Source organism: Hyperoodon ampullatus (genome assembly GCF_949752795.1).
Source record: "Hyperoodon ampullatus genome assembly, chromosome: 17".
NCBI lineage: Eukaryota > Metazoa > Chordata > Mammalia > Artiodactyla > Ziphiidae > Hyperoodon > Hyperoodon ampullatus.
In genome coordinates, this window is record NC_136930.1 from 33,693,540 (window position 1) to 33,712,977 (window position 19,438).

General features: G+C 38.1%; 1 protein-coding gene across 1 annotated transcript in view; it reads left to right on the plus strand.

The window, feature by feature from the left end:
- Window positions 1–19,438, plus strand: part of NECAB1 (N-terminal EF-hand calcium binding protein 1) — a gene marked incomplete at both ends in the record, with an annotated part of 251,412 nt that overhangs the window by 101,330 nt on the left and 130,644 nt on the right. Inside the window, one exon of the mRNA XM_079722340.1 lies at window positions 9,096–9,121. Coding sequence (XP_079578466.1) covers window positions 9,096–9,121 — 26 coding nt within the window. The remainder of the gene's footprint in view (window positions 1–9,095; window positions 9,122–19,438) is intronic.

Genomic DNA, 19,438 nt, shown 5'->3' on the forward strand with positions numbered 1-19,438 from the left:
GTGGATGGCCTTGAGCCCTCCTTGCCACACTCTTGCCCAGACTGTAGTTCATACCATTCACCTTTAAATTCTTTGATTCCAAATAGACAAAAAGATAAAGTAGAAATTTCTTAGACTATCAAATGAGGCTTTTCATTTTTTAGTCTGATTTTTTTCATAATGAGTTATATTCTAGCCACAGGAATTACTCAGTTTTCTGAGCAGCTTAGTAATTTAGAAATTTTGTAACATACTCTTAAACACTTCAAATTTTTATTGCAAATGGTATTTCTCTAACTGGAATTTTCCTCCTTTCTTTGTCTTTTTTACTTGTATTTAACGCTGAGAATTAGTCTTCAAATTTTATCCTCTATTATATAGCCCCTGATAACTTTTGCCAGTTAACCACTACCCCCCTGACTATTTTATTGCAAAGTCTACCTTTAAATTGAGCTGCTAGAGACTAGAGATCTGAGATATTCATCTCAGTAGTTCGTGAAACCTGTTTATCTATGGCAGTTAGAACAATGCCTGACACATAGCAGTATATGTTTGTGGGATAAATAAATGAACGAAGAGGAGTCCACACCAAAGCTATTACAGAAGACTTTGCATATTCTATCTGATGGCAAATACTACTCTAGAAAAAGATTTACTCTAGTATGGAGATGTCATTTGCCCAGGATCAAATATTCAATGTCCTAAGATAAAATCCTGAGTTTAAAATTATATAACAAATTTAGTGATTGGAAATGGTAAAAGGACTGGTGTTTGAAAGCTTACACCAGTGTCCCTCTTGTCTATCAACCTGACTACTTCTTAAAGGAGGACTGAATTATAAAGTTTATTTACATTGAGTTTTGACATGTACCATCTGTATGCAGTCAAAGATTTTCCGTTAACTGATGTTTTTTTTTTTCCTTTTTTATTTATTTATTTTTTATTAGTTTCTGCTTTATAACAAAGTGAATCAGTCATACATACACATCTGTTCCCACATCCCTTCCCTATTGCGTCTCCCTCCCTCCCACCCTCCCTATCCCACTCCTCCAGGCGGTCACAAAGCACCGAGCTGATCTCCCTGTGCTCTGCGGCTGCTTCCCACTATCTATCTACCTTACGTTTGGTAGTGTATATATGTCCATGCCTCTCTTTCGTTTGTCACAGCTTACCCTTCACCCTCCCCATATCCTCAAGTCCGTTCTCAAGTAGGTCTGTGTATTTATTCCCGTTTTACCCCTAGGTTCTTCATGACATTTTTTTTTTTTAATTCCATATATATGTGTTAGCATACGGTATTTGTCTTTCTCTTTCTGACTTACTTCACTCTGTATGACAGACTCTAGGTCTATCCACCTCATTACAAATAGCTCAGTTTCGTTCCTTTTTATGGCTGAGTAATATTCCATTGTATATATGTGCCACATCTTCTTTATCCATTCATCCGATGATGGACACTTAGGTTGTTTCCAGCTCCGGGCTATTGTGAATAGAGCTGCAATGAACATTTTGGTACATGTCTCTTTTTGAATTATGGTTTTCTCAGGGTATATGCCTAGTAGTGGGATTGCTGGGTCATATGGTAGTTCTATTTTTAGTTTTTTAAGGAACCTCCATACTGTTCTCCATAGTGGCTGTACCAATTCACATTCCCACCAGCAGTGCAAGAGTGTTCCCTTTTCTCCACACCCTCTCCAGCATTTATTGTTTCTAGATTTCTTGATGATGGCCATTCTGACTGGTGTGAGATGATATCTCATTGTAGTTTTGATTTGCATTTCTCTAATGATTAATGATGTTGAGCATTCTTTCATGTGTTTGTTGGCAGTCTGTATATCTTCTTTGGAGAAATGCCTATTTAAGTCTTCTGCCCATTTTTGGATTGGGTTGTTTGTTTTTTTGCTATTGAGCTGCATGAGCTGTTTATAAATTTTGGAGATTAATCCTTTGTCAGTTGCTTCATTTGCAAATATTTTCTCCCATTCTGAGGGTTGTCTTTTGGTCTTGTTTATGGTTTCCTTTGCTGTGCAAAAGCTTTGAAGTTTCATTAGGTCCCATTTGTTTATCTTTGTTTTTATTTCCATTTCTCTAGGAGGTGGGTCCAAAAGGATCTTGCTGTGATTTATGTCATAGAGTGTTCTGCCTATGTTTTCCTCTAAGAATTTGATAGTTTCTGGCCTTACATTTAGGTCTTTAATCCATTTTGAGCTTATTTTTGTGTATGGTGTTAGGGAATGATCTAATCTCATACTTTTACATGTCCCTGTCCAGTTTTCCCGGCACCACTTATTGAAGAGGCTGTCCTTTCTCCACTGTACATTCCTGCCTCCTTTATCAAAGATAAGTTGGCCATATGTGCGTGGGTTTATCTCTGGGCTTTCTATCCTGATCCACTGATCTATCTTTCTGTTTTTATGCCAGTACCACACTGTCTTAATTACTGTAGCTTTGTAGTATAGTCTGCAGTCAGGGAGCCTGATTCCTCCAGCTCCGTTTTTCGTTCTCAAGATTGCTTTGGCTATTTGGGGTCTTTTGTTTTTCCAAACAAATTTTGAAATTTTTTGTTCTAGTTCTGTGAAAAATGCCAGTGGTAGTTTGATAGGGATTGCATTGAATCTGTAGATTGCTTTGGGTAGTAGAGTCATTTTCACAATATTGATTCTTCCAATCCAGGAACATGGTATATCTCTCCATCTATTTGTATCCTCTTTAATTTCTTTCATCAGTGTCTTATAATTTTCTGCATACAGGTCTTTTGTCTCCTTAGGTAGGTTTATTCCTAGATATTTTATTCTTTTTGTTGCAATGGTAAATGGGAGTGTTTTCTTGATTTCATTTTCAGATTTTTCATCATTAGTGTACAGGAATGCCAGAGATTTCTGTGCATTAATTTTGTATCCTGCTACTTTACCAAATTCATTGATTAGCTCTAGTAGTTTTTCGGTAGCATCTTTAGGATTCTCTATGTATAGCATCATGTCATCTGCAAACAGTGACAGCTTTACTTCTTCTTTTCCAATTTGGATTCCTTTTATTTCCTTTTCTTCTCTGATTGCTGGGGCTAAAACTTCCAAAACTAGGTTGAATAAGAGTGGTGAGAGTGAGCAGCCTTGTCTTGTTCCTGATCTTAGTGGAAATGGTTTCAGTTTTTCACCATTGAGGACAATGTTGGCTGTGGGTTTGTCATATATGGCCTTTATTATGTTGAGGAAAGTTCCCTCTATGCCTACTTTCTGCAGGGTTTTTATCATAAATGGATGTTGAATTTTGTCGAAAGCTTTCTCTGCATCTATTGAGATGATCATATGGTTTTTCTTCTTCAATTTGTTAATATGGTGTATCACATTGATTGATTTGTGTATATTGAAGAATCCTTGCATTCCTGGAATAAACCCCACTTGATCATGGTGTATGATCCTTTTAATGTGCTGTTGGATTCTGTTTGCTAGTATTTTGTTGAGGATTTTTGCATCTATGTTCATCAGTGATATTGGCCTGTAGTTTTCTTTCTTTGGGACATCCTTGCCTGGTTTTGGTATCAAGGTGATGGTGGCTTCGTAGAATGAGTTTGGGAGTGTTCCTTCCTCTGATATAGTTTGGAAGAGTTTGAGAAGGATGGGTGTTAGCTCTTCTCTAAATGTTTGATAGAATTCGCCTGTGAAGCCATCTGGTCCTGGGCTTTTGTTTGATGGAAGATTTTTAATCACAGTTTCAATTTCAATGCTTGTGATTGGTCTATTCATATTTTCTATTTCTTCCTGATTCAGTCTTGGTAGGTTGTGCATTTCTAAGAATTTGTCCATTTCTTCCAGGTTGTCTATTTTATTGGCATAGAGTTGCTTATAGTAATCTCTCATGATCTTTTGTATTTCTGCAGTGTCAGTTGTTACTTCTCCTTTTTCATTTCTAATTCTATTGATTTGAGTCTTCTCCCTTTTTTTCTTGATGAGTCTGGCTAATGGTTTGTCAATTTTGTTTATCTTCTCAAAGAACCAGCTTTTAGTTTTATTGATCTTTGCTATTGTTTCCTTCATTTCTTTTTCATTTATTTCTGAGCTGATCTTTATGATTCCTTTCCTTCTGCTAACCTTGGGGGTTTTTTGTTCTTCTTTCTCTAATTGCTTTAGGTGCAGGGTCAGGTTGTTTACTCGAAATGTTTCCTGTTTCTTAAGGTGGGATTGTATTGCTATAAACTTCCCCCTTAAAACTGCTTTTGCTGCGTCCCATAGGTTTTGAGTCGTCGTGTCTCCATTGTCATTTTTTTCTAGGTAGTTTTTAATTTCCTCTTTGATTTCTTCAGTGATCAGTTCGTTATTGAGTAGTGTATTGTTTAGCCTCCATGTGTTTGTATTTTTTACAGATCTTTTCCTGTAATTGATGTCTAGTCTCATAACATTGTGGTCGGAGAAGATACTTGATACAATTTCAATTTTCTTAAATTTACCAAGGCTTGATTTGTGACCCAAGATATGATCTATCCTGGAGAATGTTCCATGAGCACTTGAGAAAAATGTGTATTCTGTTGTTTTTGGATGGAATGTCCTATAAATATCAACTAAGTCCATCTTGTTTAATGTATCATTTAAAGCTTGTGTTTCCTTATTTATTTTCATTTTGGATGATCTGTCCATTGGTGAAAGTGGGGTGTTAAAGTCCCCTACTATGATTGTGTTACTGTCGATTTCCCCTTTTATGGCTGTTAGTATTTGCCTTATGTATTGAGGTGCTCCTATGTTGGGTGCATAAATATTTACAATTGTTATATCTTCTTCTTGGATCGATCCCTTTATCGTTATGTAGTGTCCTTCTTTGTCTCTTCTAATAGTCTTTATTTTAAAGTCTATTTTATCTGATATAAGAATTGCTACTCCAGCTTTCTTTTGATTTCCATTTGCATGGAATATCTTTTTCCATCCCCTTACTTTCAATCTGTATGTGTCTCTAAGTCTGAAGTGGGTCTCTTGTAGACAGCATATATATGGGTCTTGTTTTTGTATCCATTCAGCCAATCTGTGTCTTTTGGTGGGAGCATTTAGTCCATTTACATTTAAGGTAATTATTGATATGTATGTTTCTATTCCCATTTCCTTAATTGCTTTGGGTTCGTTATTTTAGGTATATTCCTTCTGTTGTGTTTCTTGCCTAGAGAAGTTCCTTTAGCATTTGTTGTAAAGCTGGTTTGGTGGTGCTGAACTCTCTCAGCTTTTCCTTGTCTGTAAACGTTTTAATTTCTCCATCAAATCTGAATGAGATCCTTGGTGGGTAGAGTAATCTTGGTTGCAGGTTTCTCTCCTTCATCACTTTAATTATGTCCTGCCACTCCCTTCTGGCTTGTAGAGTATCTACTGAGAGATCAGCTGTTAACCTAATGGGGATTCCCTTGTGTGTTATTTGTTGTTTTTCCCTTGCTGCTTTTAATATGATTTCTTTGTGTTTAATTTTTGACAGTTTGATTAATATGTGTCTTGGCGTATTTCTACTTGAATTTATTCTGTATGGGACTCTCTGTGCCTCCTGGACTTGATTAACTATTTCCTTTCCCATATTAGGGAAGTTTTCAACTATAATCTCTTCAAATATTTTCTCAGTCCCTTTCTTTTTCTCTTTTTCTTCTGGAACCCCTATAATTCGAATGTTGGTGCGTTTAATGTTGTCCCAGAGGTCTCTGAGACTGTCCTCTATTCTTTTCATTCTTTTTCTTTATTTTGCTCTGCATCAGTTATTTCCACTATTTTATCTTCCACCTCACTTATCCGTTCTTCTGCCTCAGTTATTCTGCTATTGATCTCATCTAGAGTATTTTTCATTTCATTTATTGTGTTTTTAATCGATGCTTGATTCATCTTTAGTTCTTCTAGGTCCTTGTTAACTGTTTCTTGCATTTTGTCCATTCTATTTCCAAGATTTTGGATCATCTTTACTATCATTATTCTGAATTCTTTTTCAGGTAGACTGCCTATTACCTCTTCATTTGTTAGGTCTGGTAGGTTTTTATCTTGCTCCTTCACCTGCTGTGTGTTTTTCTGCTTTCTCATTTTGCTTATGTTACTGTGTTTGGGGTCTCCTTTTTGCAGGCTGCAGATTCGTAGTTCCCGTTGTTTTTGGTATCTGTCCCCCGTGGCTAAAGTTGTTTCAGTAGGTTGTGTAGGCTTCCTGGTGGGGGGGACTAATGCCTGTGTTCTGGTGGTTGAGGCTCGATCTTGTCTTTCTGGTGGACAGGTCCGCGTCTGGTGGTGTGTTTTGGGGTGCCTGTGGCCTTATTATGTTTTTAGGTAGCCTCTCTGCTAATGGGTGGGGTTGTGTTCCTGCCTTGCTAGTTGCTTGGCATAGGGTGACCAGCACTGTAGCTTGCTGGTCGTTGACTGAAGCTGGGTGCTGGTGTTGAGATGGAGATCCCTGGGAGATTTTCGCTGCTTGATATTATGTGGATTTGGGAGGTCTCTTGTGGACCCGTGTCCTGAGGTTGGCTCTCCCACTTCAGAGGCACAGCACTGACTCCTGGCTGCAGCACCAAGAGCCTTTCATCCACCCGGCTCAGAATAACAGTGAGAAAAAGTAGAAAGAAAGAATTAGTAGAAGAAAGAAAGAGAGAGGGAAAGAAAGGAAGAAGGGAAGAATGGAAGGAAGAAAGAAAGGAGGGAGGGAGGGAGGAAGGATGGAAAGAAAGAAGGAAAGAAAAGAGGGAGGGAGGGAGGAATGAAAGCAAAAGGAAGAGTGAATGGAAGAAGGGAGGGAGGGAGGGAGGAAGGAAAGAAAGAAAGAAAGACAGGAGGGAGGGAGGGAGGAAGGAAAGAAAAAGAAAGTGGAAAGAAGAAGGGTGGGAGGGAGGGAGGGAGGAAAGAAAAAGAAAGAAGGAAAGGAGGAGCAGAGGGAGGGAGGGAGGAAGGGAAGGTAGGAAAAAAAGAAAGAGCAGGTAAAGTAAAATAGAATAAAGTATGAAATATAGTAGCGTTATTAAAATTAAAAAGTAATTATTGAAAAAAAAAACCCGGACCGATAGAACCCTGGGACATATGGTGGAAGCAAAGCTATACAGAGAGAATTTTACACAGAAGATTACACATACACATTCACAAAAAGAGAGCAGGGGGAAAAATCAAAAATCTTGCTCTCCAAGTCCACCTCCTCGATTTGGGATAATTCGTTGTAAAAAGAGGAAAAGGGCGAGAAGTCTGAAATCTTGCTAAGTCCACCTCCTTAATTTGGGATAATTCGTTGTAAAAAGGGGGGAAAGTCTTAAATCTTGTCCTCAAAGTCCACTTCCTCAATTTGGGATGATTCGCTGTCCATTCATACACTCCACAGACGCAGGGCACATCAAATGGACCGTGGAGCTTTAATCCACTGCCTCCGAGGCTGCACAGAGAGATTTCCCTGTCTCTGCTCTCAGAACTCCCGGGTCTCAGCCTTGGACCTGGCCCCGCCTCTGCGCGTAGGTCGCCGGAGGGCGTCCGTTCTTCGCTCAGACAGGACGGGTTTAAAGGAGCCGCTGATTCGGGGGCTCTGGCTCAGGCAGAGGGGAGGGAGGGTAATGCCCTCTCCTCGCGCACCAGGCAACAAAAGGGAAAAAAGTCTCTTGCCTCTCCGGTAGCTCCAGACCCTTTCCCCGGACTCCCTCCGGGCTAGCACTAACCCCTTCAGGCTCTCTTCCTGCCGCCAGCCCCAGTCCTCTCCCTGCGCTCCGACTGAAAGCCGATACCCGAGCCTCAGCTCCCAGCCCCGCCCGCCCCGGCGGCCGAGCAGACAAGCCTCTCGGGCTGGTGTGTGCCTTAGGGCACCGATCCTCTGTGCCAGAATCTCTCCGCTTTGCCCTCCGCACCCCTGTTGCTGTGCTCTCCTCCGCTACTCCGAAGCTTTCCCCCTCCGCCACCTGCAGTCTCCGCCCTCGAAGGGGCTTGTAGTGTGTAGAAACCTTCCCTCCTTCACGGCTCCCTCCCACTGGTGCAGGTCCCGTCCATATCCTATTGTCTCTGTTTATTCTTTTTTTCTTTTGACCTACCCAGGTATGTGGGGAGTTTCTTGCCTTTTGGGGGGTCTGAGGTCTTCTGTCAGCGTTCAGTAGGTGTTCTGTTGGAGTTGTTCCACGTGTAGATGAATTTCTGATGTATCTGTGGGGAGGAAGGTGATCTCCGCGTCTTACTCTTCCGCCATCTTCCTCCGGCTCCCCGTTAACTGATGTTTGCAGTTGGTTTTTATTAGTCTTCATCTTCAAAATATTTACTTGCATTCCTATTTCACTTAAATTTTAAAAATAGGAATGAATGTTGAATTTTATTAAATTCCCATTTAGTATTTGTTAATATGATAGTTTTTCTTCTTTAAATTATGATGTAGTGTTATAATGATGTATTGCTTGATATTGGACCATTCTTGAATTCTTGTACCATATCTTCCTTTGTCAAGGCATTATTCTTCTGATAGTAATGTATTATATCTGCTAACAGTTCATCTGGCTCTTCTGAAGTTATTTTCATTATACTAATGGGTTTCTATTGTTTACAGGTAAATATTAAGCAATGTAACTCTTCATTGTATTTTAGAAATCATTTGAAATAAGCATTGAATCAAACTTAACCCAAAAGTGATTTTAGATATGGAAGTTCTAGCAGTTCTGCCAAGTCAGGAATATGACAGCTAACATTTATTAATTGTTTAATTTGTGCCAATTACTCTTTTAACTGCTTTATATTTATTAACCAATTTAAATACTATGGCATTCCTATGAAACAGAAATTATTATTATCCCCTTCTTGGGACTGAGGAACTGAGACACATAGATGAAAAGTACTCAGGGTCACATAGATGGTAAACGGTGGAGTTAGGATTTCAAATCAAGTGTTCTGGCTCCAGAGCCTACATTCTTTAAAATTATGCAGTATTCCCCCAGCATGACCTGGGGGAAACACAAATCCCAAGAATTATCTGTTTAAAGACAAAATCTGACAATCATTGCTAATATTTGGTTGACTACTTCAACAGTGTAGAATCTATAAGAGAAAATACCATAACTACATATCATCTATTAATATAACAATACAGATTGGGAAATAACTGTATTTAACTATTTAAAAACTTAAATGTTACCAAAATAATAATACTTTTTTTCATCTTTTCAGCAATCTTGACACAGAAGAACTATGTGGTAAGTTTATTTAAAGCCAATCAAACCCATTATTTGCTTTAGAATAAAAAAGTACACTGTCTTACGTATTTCTACAAACCCTGAAATTAATGTCATAGATTAGGAATTCTGGAATAAAGTAAAAGATAGCTGAGATCTCAAGGAATTTATCTTTATCCATGAGTTTTGCTCAAGCATGTATTTCACTGAAGAAAGAGTTGGCCCTTATTAATTTGTTCATAGCAGGAGAATTGTTATTAGTACAATAAGTTTCACAAGAATATATTCCATCAGATTGAATATATTTTTAAATTGTTGTTTAATACAACTTCATTATTCACTCCAAATATATTGTGCAGAGGCTTTGGTTATTTTTTTGCAAAGCTGATCCCTTGATATGTAAAAACAACTTTGTCCCATACCTTGCCTAAACCATTCTGGAATGTCACTTGCAAAACAAGTGATTCAGTGGGGAGAAATGTCTTAACAAATTCCTGATTTAGTGGCCTCTTCATTTATTTTCTTCTTTTTTGTGGGTGGAAACAAAAGTAATAGGCTAGAAATATGAAAAGGCAAATACTTTTGAGATTTATTCTTCGTTCTCAAAAATTTGTCTTCTCTAATAATAGAACTAGATTAAGGACCTACTCTATATTTTAAAAGCTTTGACTATGATTTTCCTGCATAATTTTAGTTAGGGAACTAGTTAAGGGGTTTTAATTCAACAGAATTGCTCTATATTTTTAAATCCAGTGATTGTACTCCTAATTGTGCGTTATAATACTCCCCCTCTGTTCAAGAATATGCATTTTAATTTCCAGAGTGAAGTTTCATTTTTCATTATTTTATGAATATAAAGTAAACATATTATAATCAAAATGGATTCTAATTAAACCAAAGTTTTCAGTGCTAGCAAATGAAATATGTAGACTCACACCCAGCAAAAATACTCCCTTTTATGTGGGAGGGGCAGTGTTTGATTAACATGGAAAATGGATTTCTTGTGCTCTTTAGTAGAAGCCAATTAACGGGTCCAAGTATCTAAAACTTTCATTCTGTTGCTTTTATTTAGTTTGTCAGCTTACTAAATTATGGACCTAGAATTCAAAATAATTTAATAAATGTTTTATTAAAATAAAGTATAGATATTTCTTATTTTATTTACCAAAGTAATATTTAACTATTTTTTTTTAATTTAGCAACACAGAATTATATAGGTGTATAAGAGAAAATGTCAAAGGCTCTCACTCACTTCTCTTTCCCCTGATACTGATCTCCACTGCTAATTGCTTGGAATGTATCCTTCCAAACATTTTTACACATGTAATGACATTGATATATATGTGTATGTTTTTTTCCAACAATGTGTATACTATATGATCAATACAAGTGCACACTGTTCTATATCATTTTATTAAAAAGGCTGCATAGTGCCCCATTTACCTTAAAATTTTTAACCAAATCCCTTTTAGTTGTTTTGGGTTTTCAGGTTGTTTCCAAATTTCCACTGGGACAAACAGCACTGAAGTAAATATCCTTGTTTGTATTCTCTTTGCATTCTTATACAAGTAGTTCTGTAAGATGGATTCCCAAAAGTGTAGTTACTTGGTCAAAGATTCTTCCAGTGTGTACGCCCAGCAGCAGTATATAGGCAAGTCAAGATTACTCACTTTCCTAAATAACAGCTTTAGGCCATAACTTATTCCTACCAGTCAATACATAACTTGACTTTAATTAGGTAATTGTGTATGAACTTTAGCATTGAGTCTCTGGTTTCCTATTTATGCCATCTTTAGCTATGATCTAATATGTATTGGGAGCAAAATTATTACTTTCCTGATCTTATGCAGCTTATAAATGTTTTTGTCCTCTTACTCAATTTTTTATTAACGTATAATTGCTTTACAATGTTGTGTTAATTTCTGCTGTACAAAGAAGTGAATCAGATATATATATATATATATATATATATATATATATATATATATATATATATATATATATATCCCCTCCCTCTTGGACCTCCCTCCCACCCCCCATCCCACTCATCTAGGTCATCACAGAGCACTGAGCTGAGCTTCCTCTGCTATGCAACAGGCTTCTACTAGCTATCTATTTTACATATGGTAGTGTATATATGTCAGTCCTAATCTCCCAATTCATCCTACCCTCCCCTTCCCCCTCTGTGTCCACATGTCCATTCTCTATGTCTGCAACTCTGTTCCTGACATGGAAATAGGTTCTTCTGTACCATTTTTCTAGATTCCACATACATGCATTAATATATGATATATGTTTTTCTCTTCCTGACTTACTTCACTCTGTATGACAGACTCTAACTCCACCCACGTCTCTACAAATGACCCAATTTCATTCCTTTTAATGGCTGAGTAATATTTCATTGTATATATGTACCACATCTTCTTTATCCATTCATTTGTTGTTGGACATTTAGGTTGCTTCCATGTCCTGGCTATTGTAAATATTGCTGTAATGAACATTGGGGTACTTGTGTCTTTTGAATTATGGTTTTCTCAGGGTATATGTTCATACTGGGTCATATGCTAGTTCTATTTTTAGTTTTTAAAAGGAACTCCCATACTGTTCTCCACAGTGGCTGTGTCAGTTTACATTCCCACTAACAGTGCAAGAGGGTTCCCTTTTCTCCACACCATCTCCAGCATTTATTGTTTGTAGATTTATTGATGATGGCCTTTCTGACCTGTGTGAGATGACACCTCATTGTAGTTTTGTTTTGCATTTCTCTGAATATTAGTGATGTTGAGCATCTTTTCATGTGCTCCTTGGCCATCTGTATGTCTTCTTTGGAGAAATGTCTATTTAGGTCTTCTGCCCATTTTTGGATTGGGTTGTTTGCTTTTTTGATATTGAGCTGCATGAGCTCTTTGAATATTTTGGAGATTAATCCTTTGTCCGTTGCTTCATTTGCAAATATTTTTTTCCCATTCTGAGGGTTGTCTTTTCGTCTTGTTTATACTTTCCTTTGCTTTGCAAAAGTTTTTTAATTTTAATTAGGGCTCATTTGTTAATTTTGTTTTTACTTTCATTACTATAGTAGGTGGGTCATAAAAGATCTTACTGTGGTTTATCTCAGGGAGTGTTTTTCCTCTAAGCATTTTATAGTGTCCAGTCCTACATTAAGCTCTTTAATCCATTATGAGTTTCTTGTGTATGGTGTTAAATAATGTTCTAATTTCATTCTTTCACATGTAGCTGTCCAGTTTTCCCAGCACCACTTATTGAAGAGGCTGTCTTTTCTCCATTGTATATTCTTGCCTCCTTTGTCAAAGATAAGGTGACCACAGGTGCATGGGTTTATCTCTGGGCTTTCTATCCTGTTCCATTAATCTGTGTTTCTGTTTTTGTGCCAGTACCATACTATCTTGATTGCTGTAGGTTTGTAGTATAGTCTGAAGTGATGAAGTCTGATTCCTCCAGATGCATTTTTCTTTCTCAAGATTGCTTTTGCTATTCGAGGTCTTTTGTGTTTCCATACAAGTTGTAAAATTGTTTGTTCTAATTCTGTGAAGAATCTCATTCGTAATTTGATAGGTATTGCAGTGGATCTGTAGATTGCTTTGGATGGTATAATCATTTTCACATTATTGATTCTTCCAATCCAAGAACATGGCATATTTCTCCATCTGTTTGCGTCATCTTTGATTTCTTGCACCAGTGTTTTATACTTTTCTGCATACAGGTCTTTTGCCCCCTTAGGTAGGTTTATTCCTAGCTGTTTTTTTTCTTTTTGTTGCAATAGTAAATGGGATTGTTTCCTTAATTTCTCCTTCTGATCTTTTGTTGTTAGTGTATAGGAATGTGAGAGTTTTCTGCACATTAATTTCATATCCTGCAACTTTACCAAATTCATTGATTAGTTCTCATTGTTTTCTTGTGGCATCTTTAGGATTTTCTATGTATAGTATCACAGAACCTGCAAACAGTGACAGTTTTACTTCTTCTTTTCCAATTTGTATTCGTTTTATTTCTTTTTCTTCTCTGATTTGCATGACTAGAACTTCCAAAACTATGTTGAATAAGAGTGGTGAGAGTGGACATCCTTGTCTTGTTCCTGATCTTAGAGGAAGTGATTTCAGTTTTTCAGCATTGAGAATGATGTTTGCTGTGGGTTTGTCACATATGGCCTTTACTATGTTGAAGTATGTTCCCTCTATGCCCAGTTTCTGGAGAGTTTTTATCATAAATGGGTGTTGAATTTTGTCAAAAGCTTTTTCTGCATCTATTGACATGATCACATGGTTTTCATTCTTTAATTTGTTATTATGGTGTACCATATTGTTTGATTTGCATATATTGAATAATCCTTTCATTCCTGAGATAAATCCCACTTGATCATGGTGTATAATCATTTTAATGTGTTGTTGGATTCTGTTTGCTAGTATTTTGTTCAGGATTTTTGTGTCTATGTTCATCAGTGATATTGATCTGTGATTTTCTTTTTTTGTGATCTCTTTGTCTGGTTTTGGTATCAGGGTGATGGTGGCCTTGTGGAATGAGTTCAGAAATGCCCTCCCTCTGCAATATTTTGGAAGAGTTTGAGAAGGAAAGGTGTTAGCTCTTCTCTTAATATTTGGTAGAATTTGCCTGTGAAACCATCTGATCCTGGACTCTTGTTTGTTGGAAAATTTTTCATTACAGTTTCAATTTCATTACTTGTGATTGGCCTGTTTATATTTTGTCATTCTTCCTTGTTCAGGCTTAGAAAGTTGTACCTTTCCAATAATTTGTCCATTTCTTCCATGTTGTCCATTTTATTGGCATATAGTTGCTTGTAGTAGTCTCTTATGATCTTTTTTATATTTCTGCTGTGTCCATTGTAATTTCTCCTTTTTCATTTCTAATTTTATTGATGTGAGTCCTCTTCCTTTTTTTCTTGATGAGTTTGGCTAAAGGTTTGTCATTTTATTTTTTATCTTCTCAAAGAACCAACTTTCCATCTTAGTGATCTTTGCTATTGTTTTCTTTGTCTCTATTTCATTTATTTCTTCTCTTATCTTTATGATTTCTTTCCTTCTACTACCATTGAGTTTTGTTTGTTCTTCTTTCTCTAGTGGCTTTAGCTGTAAGGTTAGATTGTTTATTTGAGATTTTTCTTGTTTCTTAAGATGAGGTTGAATTTCTATAAACTTTCCTCTTAGAACTTCTTTTGCTGCGTCTGAAAGGTATTGGGTCATCGTTTTTTCATTGTCATTCGTTTCTATGTATTTTCTTTTTTTTCTTCTTTGATTTGTTCAGTGATCTCTTGGTTATTTAGCAGTGTACTGTTTAGCCTCCTTGTGTTTGTGATTTTTACAGGTTTTTCCTGTAACTGATTTCTAACCTCATAGTGTTGTGGTCAGAAAAGATGCTTGATATGATTTCAATTTTCTTAAGTTTTCTGAAGGTTGATTTGTGACCCAAGGTGTGATCTATCCTGGAGAATGTTCTGTGTGCACTGAGGTGAAAATATCTTCTGCTGCTTTTTTGTGGAACGTCTATAACTATCAATTAAATCTATCTGGTCTATTGTGTCATTTAAATCTGTGTTTCCCTATTTATTTTCTGTCTGGATGATCTGTCCTTTGGTGTAAGTGGGGTGTTAAAGTCCCCCACTATTATTGTGTTACTGTTAATTTCCTCTTTTATGGCTGTCAGCATTTGCATTATGTATTTAGGTGATGCTATGTTGGGTGCATATTCATAATTGTTATATATTCTCCTTGGATTGATCCCTTGATCATTATGTAGTGTCCTTATTTGACTCTTGTAAAATTCTTTATTTTAAAGTCTATTTTCTCTGATATGAGAATTTCTACTCCAGCTCTCTTTTGATTTCCATTTGCATAGAATATATTTTTCTGTCCCCTCACTTTCAGTCTGTATGTGTCCCTAGGTCTAAAGTGGATCTCTTGTAGACAGCATATATATGAGTCTTGTTTTTTTTTTTTTTTTTTTTTTTGGCGGTACGTGGACCTCTCACTGTTGTGGCCTCTCCTGTTGCGGAGCACAGGCTCCGGACGCACAGGCTCAGCAGCCATGGCTCACGGGCCCAGCCACTCTGCAGCATGTGGGATCTTCCCGGACCGGGGCATGGACCCGTGTCCCCTGCATCGGCAGGCGGACTCTCAACCACTGCCCCACCAGGGAAGCCCTGAGTCTTGTTTTTGTATCCATTCAGCCAGCCTGGGTCTTTTGGTTGGAGCATTTAATCCATTTACATCCAAGGTAACTATTGATATGTATGTTCCTCTTATCATTTTGTTAATTTCTTTGAGTTTGTTTTTGTGGGTCTTTTTCTTCTCCTGTGTTTCCTGCTTAGAGAAATTCCTTTAGCATTTGTCGTAAAGCTGGTATGGTGGTGCTGATTCTCTTAGCTTTTGCCTGTCTGTGAAGTTTTTTTTGTGTGTGTGGCATGCGGGTCTCTCACTGCTGTGGCCTCTCCCATTGTGGAGCACAGGCTCCGGACGCGCAGGCTCAGCGGCCATGGCTCACGGGCCCAGCCGCTCTGTGGCATGTGGGATCCTCCCAGACCGGGGCATGAACCCGTGTCCCCTGCATTGGCAGGCGGACTCTCAACCACTGCGTCACCAGGGAAGCCCTGTGAAGTTTTTGATTGCTCTGTCGAATGTCAATAAGATCCTTTCTGGGTAGAGTAATCTTGGTTACAGGTTTTTCCCTTTCAATACTGTAAATATATCCTGCCACTCCTTCTGGCCTGCTGAGTTTCTGCTGAAAAATCTGCTGATAACCTTATGGGAATTCCCTTGTATGTTATTTTTTGCTTTTCTTTGCTGCTTTTAATATTTTTTCTTTGAATTTAATTTTTGTTAGTTTTTTTTTTTTTTTTTTTTTTTTTTTTTTGCGGTACGCGGGGCCCTCACTGTTGTGGCCTCTCCCGTTGCGGTGCACAGGCTCCAGATGCGCAGGCTCAGCGGCCATGGCTCATGGGCCCAGCGGCTCCACGGCATGTGGGATCTTCCTGGACCGGGGCACGAACCTGCGTCCCCTGCATCGACAGGCGGACTCTCAACCACTGCGCCACCAGAGAAGCCCAATTTTTGTTAGTTTGATTAATATGTGTCTTGGTGTGTTTCTCCAAGGGTTTATACTGTTTGAGACTCTCTGCACTTACTTGACTTGAGTGGCTATTTCCTTTCCCATGTTATGTAAGTTTTTGACTATAACCTCTTCAAATATTTTCTCATATCCTTTCTTTTTCTCTTCTTCTGGGACCCCTGTAATTCAAATGTTTGTGCATTTAATATTGTCCCAGAAGTCACTGAGACTGTCTTCAATTCTTTTCATTCTTTTTTCTTAATCTATTCCTCAGCAGTTATTTCCAGCATTCTATCTTTCATCTAACTTATTTGTTCTTTTTCCTCATCTATTCTGCTATTGATTCCTTCAAGTGTATTTTTCATTTCAATTATTGTTTTGCTCATCCCTATTTTTTTGTTCTTTATTTCTTCTAGTTCTTTGTGAAACATTTCTTGTATTTTTTTGTTCTGTGTCTCCATTCTATTTCTGAGATTTTGGTTCACCTTTACTGTCATTACTGTGAATTATTTTTCAGGTAGGTTGCCTATTTTCTTTTCATTTATTTGGCCATGTTTTTACCTTGCTCCTTCATCTGTAACATATTTTTTTGTCATCACATTTTTTTTTTTTTTTTTTTTTTTTTGCGGTACGTGGGCCTCTCACTGTTGCGGCCTCTCCCGTTGCGGAGCACAGGCTCCAGATGTGCAGGTTCAGCAGTCATGGCTCACAGCCCTAGCTGCTCCATGGCATGTGGGATCTTCCTGGACTGGGGTACAAACCTGTGTCCCCTGCATTGGCAGGTGGACTCTCAACCACTGCACCACCAGGAAAGCCCTGTCATCTTATTTTTTTTGATGGGTAGGGCTGTGTTTCTTCTTACTGGTTGTTTGGCCTGAGGCCTTCCTCATTGGAGTTTGCAGGCAGTTGACTAGAGCCAGGTCTTGGAACTGAGATGAGGACCTACAGGAGACCTCCCTCTAATTAATATCCCCTGGGGTCTCAGGTTCTCTGTTAGTCCAGCAGCTTGGACTCAGCACTCCCACCAAAGGAGCTCAGGTACTACCCCTGGCTTGCTTATCACTGAATTCCTTAACTGAGATTTGCCACTTCATTTTCACCTTGCAGAGCTATTCTCAGAAGACACATAGAATGTAGTTTCAGACCCTCCTGAGTGACTCTTTTAAAATCTTGAATATCTTCTGTTCATAAACCAGTGCAGTTGCACTTCTCTCTCAGCCAAAAAGTTCTCTCTACTCTTGTTCATTTTTATTGAACTATTTTGCAAATCTTCAACTTGGCACCTGAATATTTTAAGATACTTAAGGACGGGTGATGAATAATTACAATGAAAGTTCATATAGCTAGAGTGCTTGATCTGAAAGCATATAGAAAGCTTTATGAGCAAGTTTGAATATATTCAGTAGTCTAAGTTTTCATCTAGTTAGTTTTTACCTACCAATTACTTTAAAAGTTAGCTAAATTCTGTAAATAAGATTGATAAAACTGAGGAAACTCTTATAAGAATTGTATAAGCCTTATATGCAAGGTTGCTTTAAGTTTCTGTGCCCAAATTCCCCTTAGTCAGACTGTATAGGAGCACGACATTGCATTGCCAGATCCTGGGCAGTGTTGAGGGACTTGTACCAGCTGAGTCTGGTTACTAGAAAATCGTTTCTACTCCAGACTTTTAGAGCTATGGCTACTTGGCACGTTTATAAAATCACCTAAAAGAGTTGTAGAACAGTTTGAGTGACACTGATCTGCATCTCCTCAAAATAACTCATTCTTAGATTTTCGACTGATGCCTTTATTCGCAACATGGGTGTTCTAACTCTCTCTTTTTGTCTCGGTCAGCTCAGTTATTTTCTTTCCTATCTAATACAACTCTTGGGAAGTTACAGCAAGGTACACACTGTGGGCCTCATCTAAACTCATGAAAATGCTTTGTGAGATCAGTTCCCAGTGTGATCTTTTTGGCAGCTAGTTCTCTGGTTCTGACTTGGAATTCTTGGGTCAGATCCAAAAACTCAACAACTTGGAGGCCTGAGATGTAGAATAGAAGAAAACTCTGTAATCTAGTGATGTGACACCACCAATTAAGTAAAGTAGTGAAGGAGGAAGGGAGAAACTGACCTTTGGTTAGCATTTCTTTTTCTTGTTTTGGCCACGCAGCCTGTGAGATTTTAGTTCCCTGACCAGGGATTGAACCCATGCCCTCAGCAGTGAAAGTGCAGTCCTAACCACTGGACCACCAGGGAATTCTCTTGTCAGCATTTTAATAGAGAAGATGTTGCATTGAACATCCATGAGGAGATAATTTCCTTTCTGACAGAAAATTTATTAAATGCATCTGTTTATAACTCTTGCTCTATTTTTTAATTATACTCAATATCTAAACTCTTACTTTTCAAAGCCTCTTCACTTAAACTGAGGAGAATTGGTTCTCACACATTTCTATATGTGCTATACAGGTCTCTTTTGCTCTTGCCCATGAAACCCTATTGGTTTGCAAATTGGCCCTTGTACACAGAGGGCACAGGGAAATCAAAGAAAGAGGCAGACCACTCCACATTGGTAGGTGGCAGGTTTAGTAGACAAGGGAACTTACCCTTCCATACAAGGTTTACATACAAGGATTGTATTGGGCAGCTAGAAAATGAATAGATCTCTGCACCCTCCCACCAGAATCTTAAGTTTATATAGAGGTTTTAACTGGATTCAGTCACATACAACGTCCAGATTGCTCTCTCAAGGTAGTGTCCTTGGAAATGGCTCCCACTGTGGGAATGTTGGGGAAAGCATACATTCCAAGGACAGGAAAGTGGATGAGAAGCCTCCAATTGCCCAGGTATAACTTGCAGTTCAACCAGTGGTCACATCCTCTACATGACCTTCTCCAAACCCACATAGAGGTTTCAATAAAAGTAGGTCTTTTCTCCTGGAGGTTATCCCAGTTACAAAGGACAAGAGCTTGAAAGAATAAATATTTGTTCTAAATTTTTCTCTCTCTAATGCTAAACACATTTGCCCAGCTCACATTGGTAACATGATTCAAATAAGGATCATGAGTCATAGTAATAGGAATAAAATGTTAATTAGTTCAAGCTTAGCCACTTCCAAAGCCATCCCTGACCTTCCCTCCCTGCTTGCCATATCTTGGGGTATACAGATATACTGCTGAAATTTCAGGCTCCTACCCACTACCACCTCAAAGCTTTGATATGACCTATTGTCCTTTTTTTCTGTGACTAAATTACTTCTGGCAATTTATTCTACTCT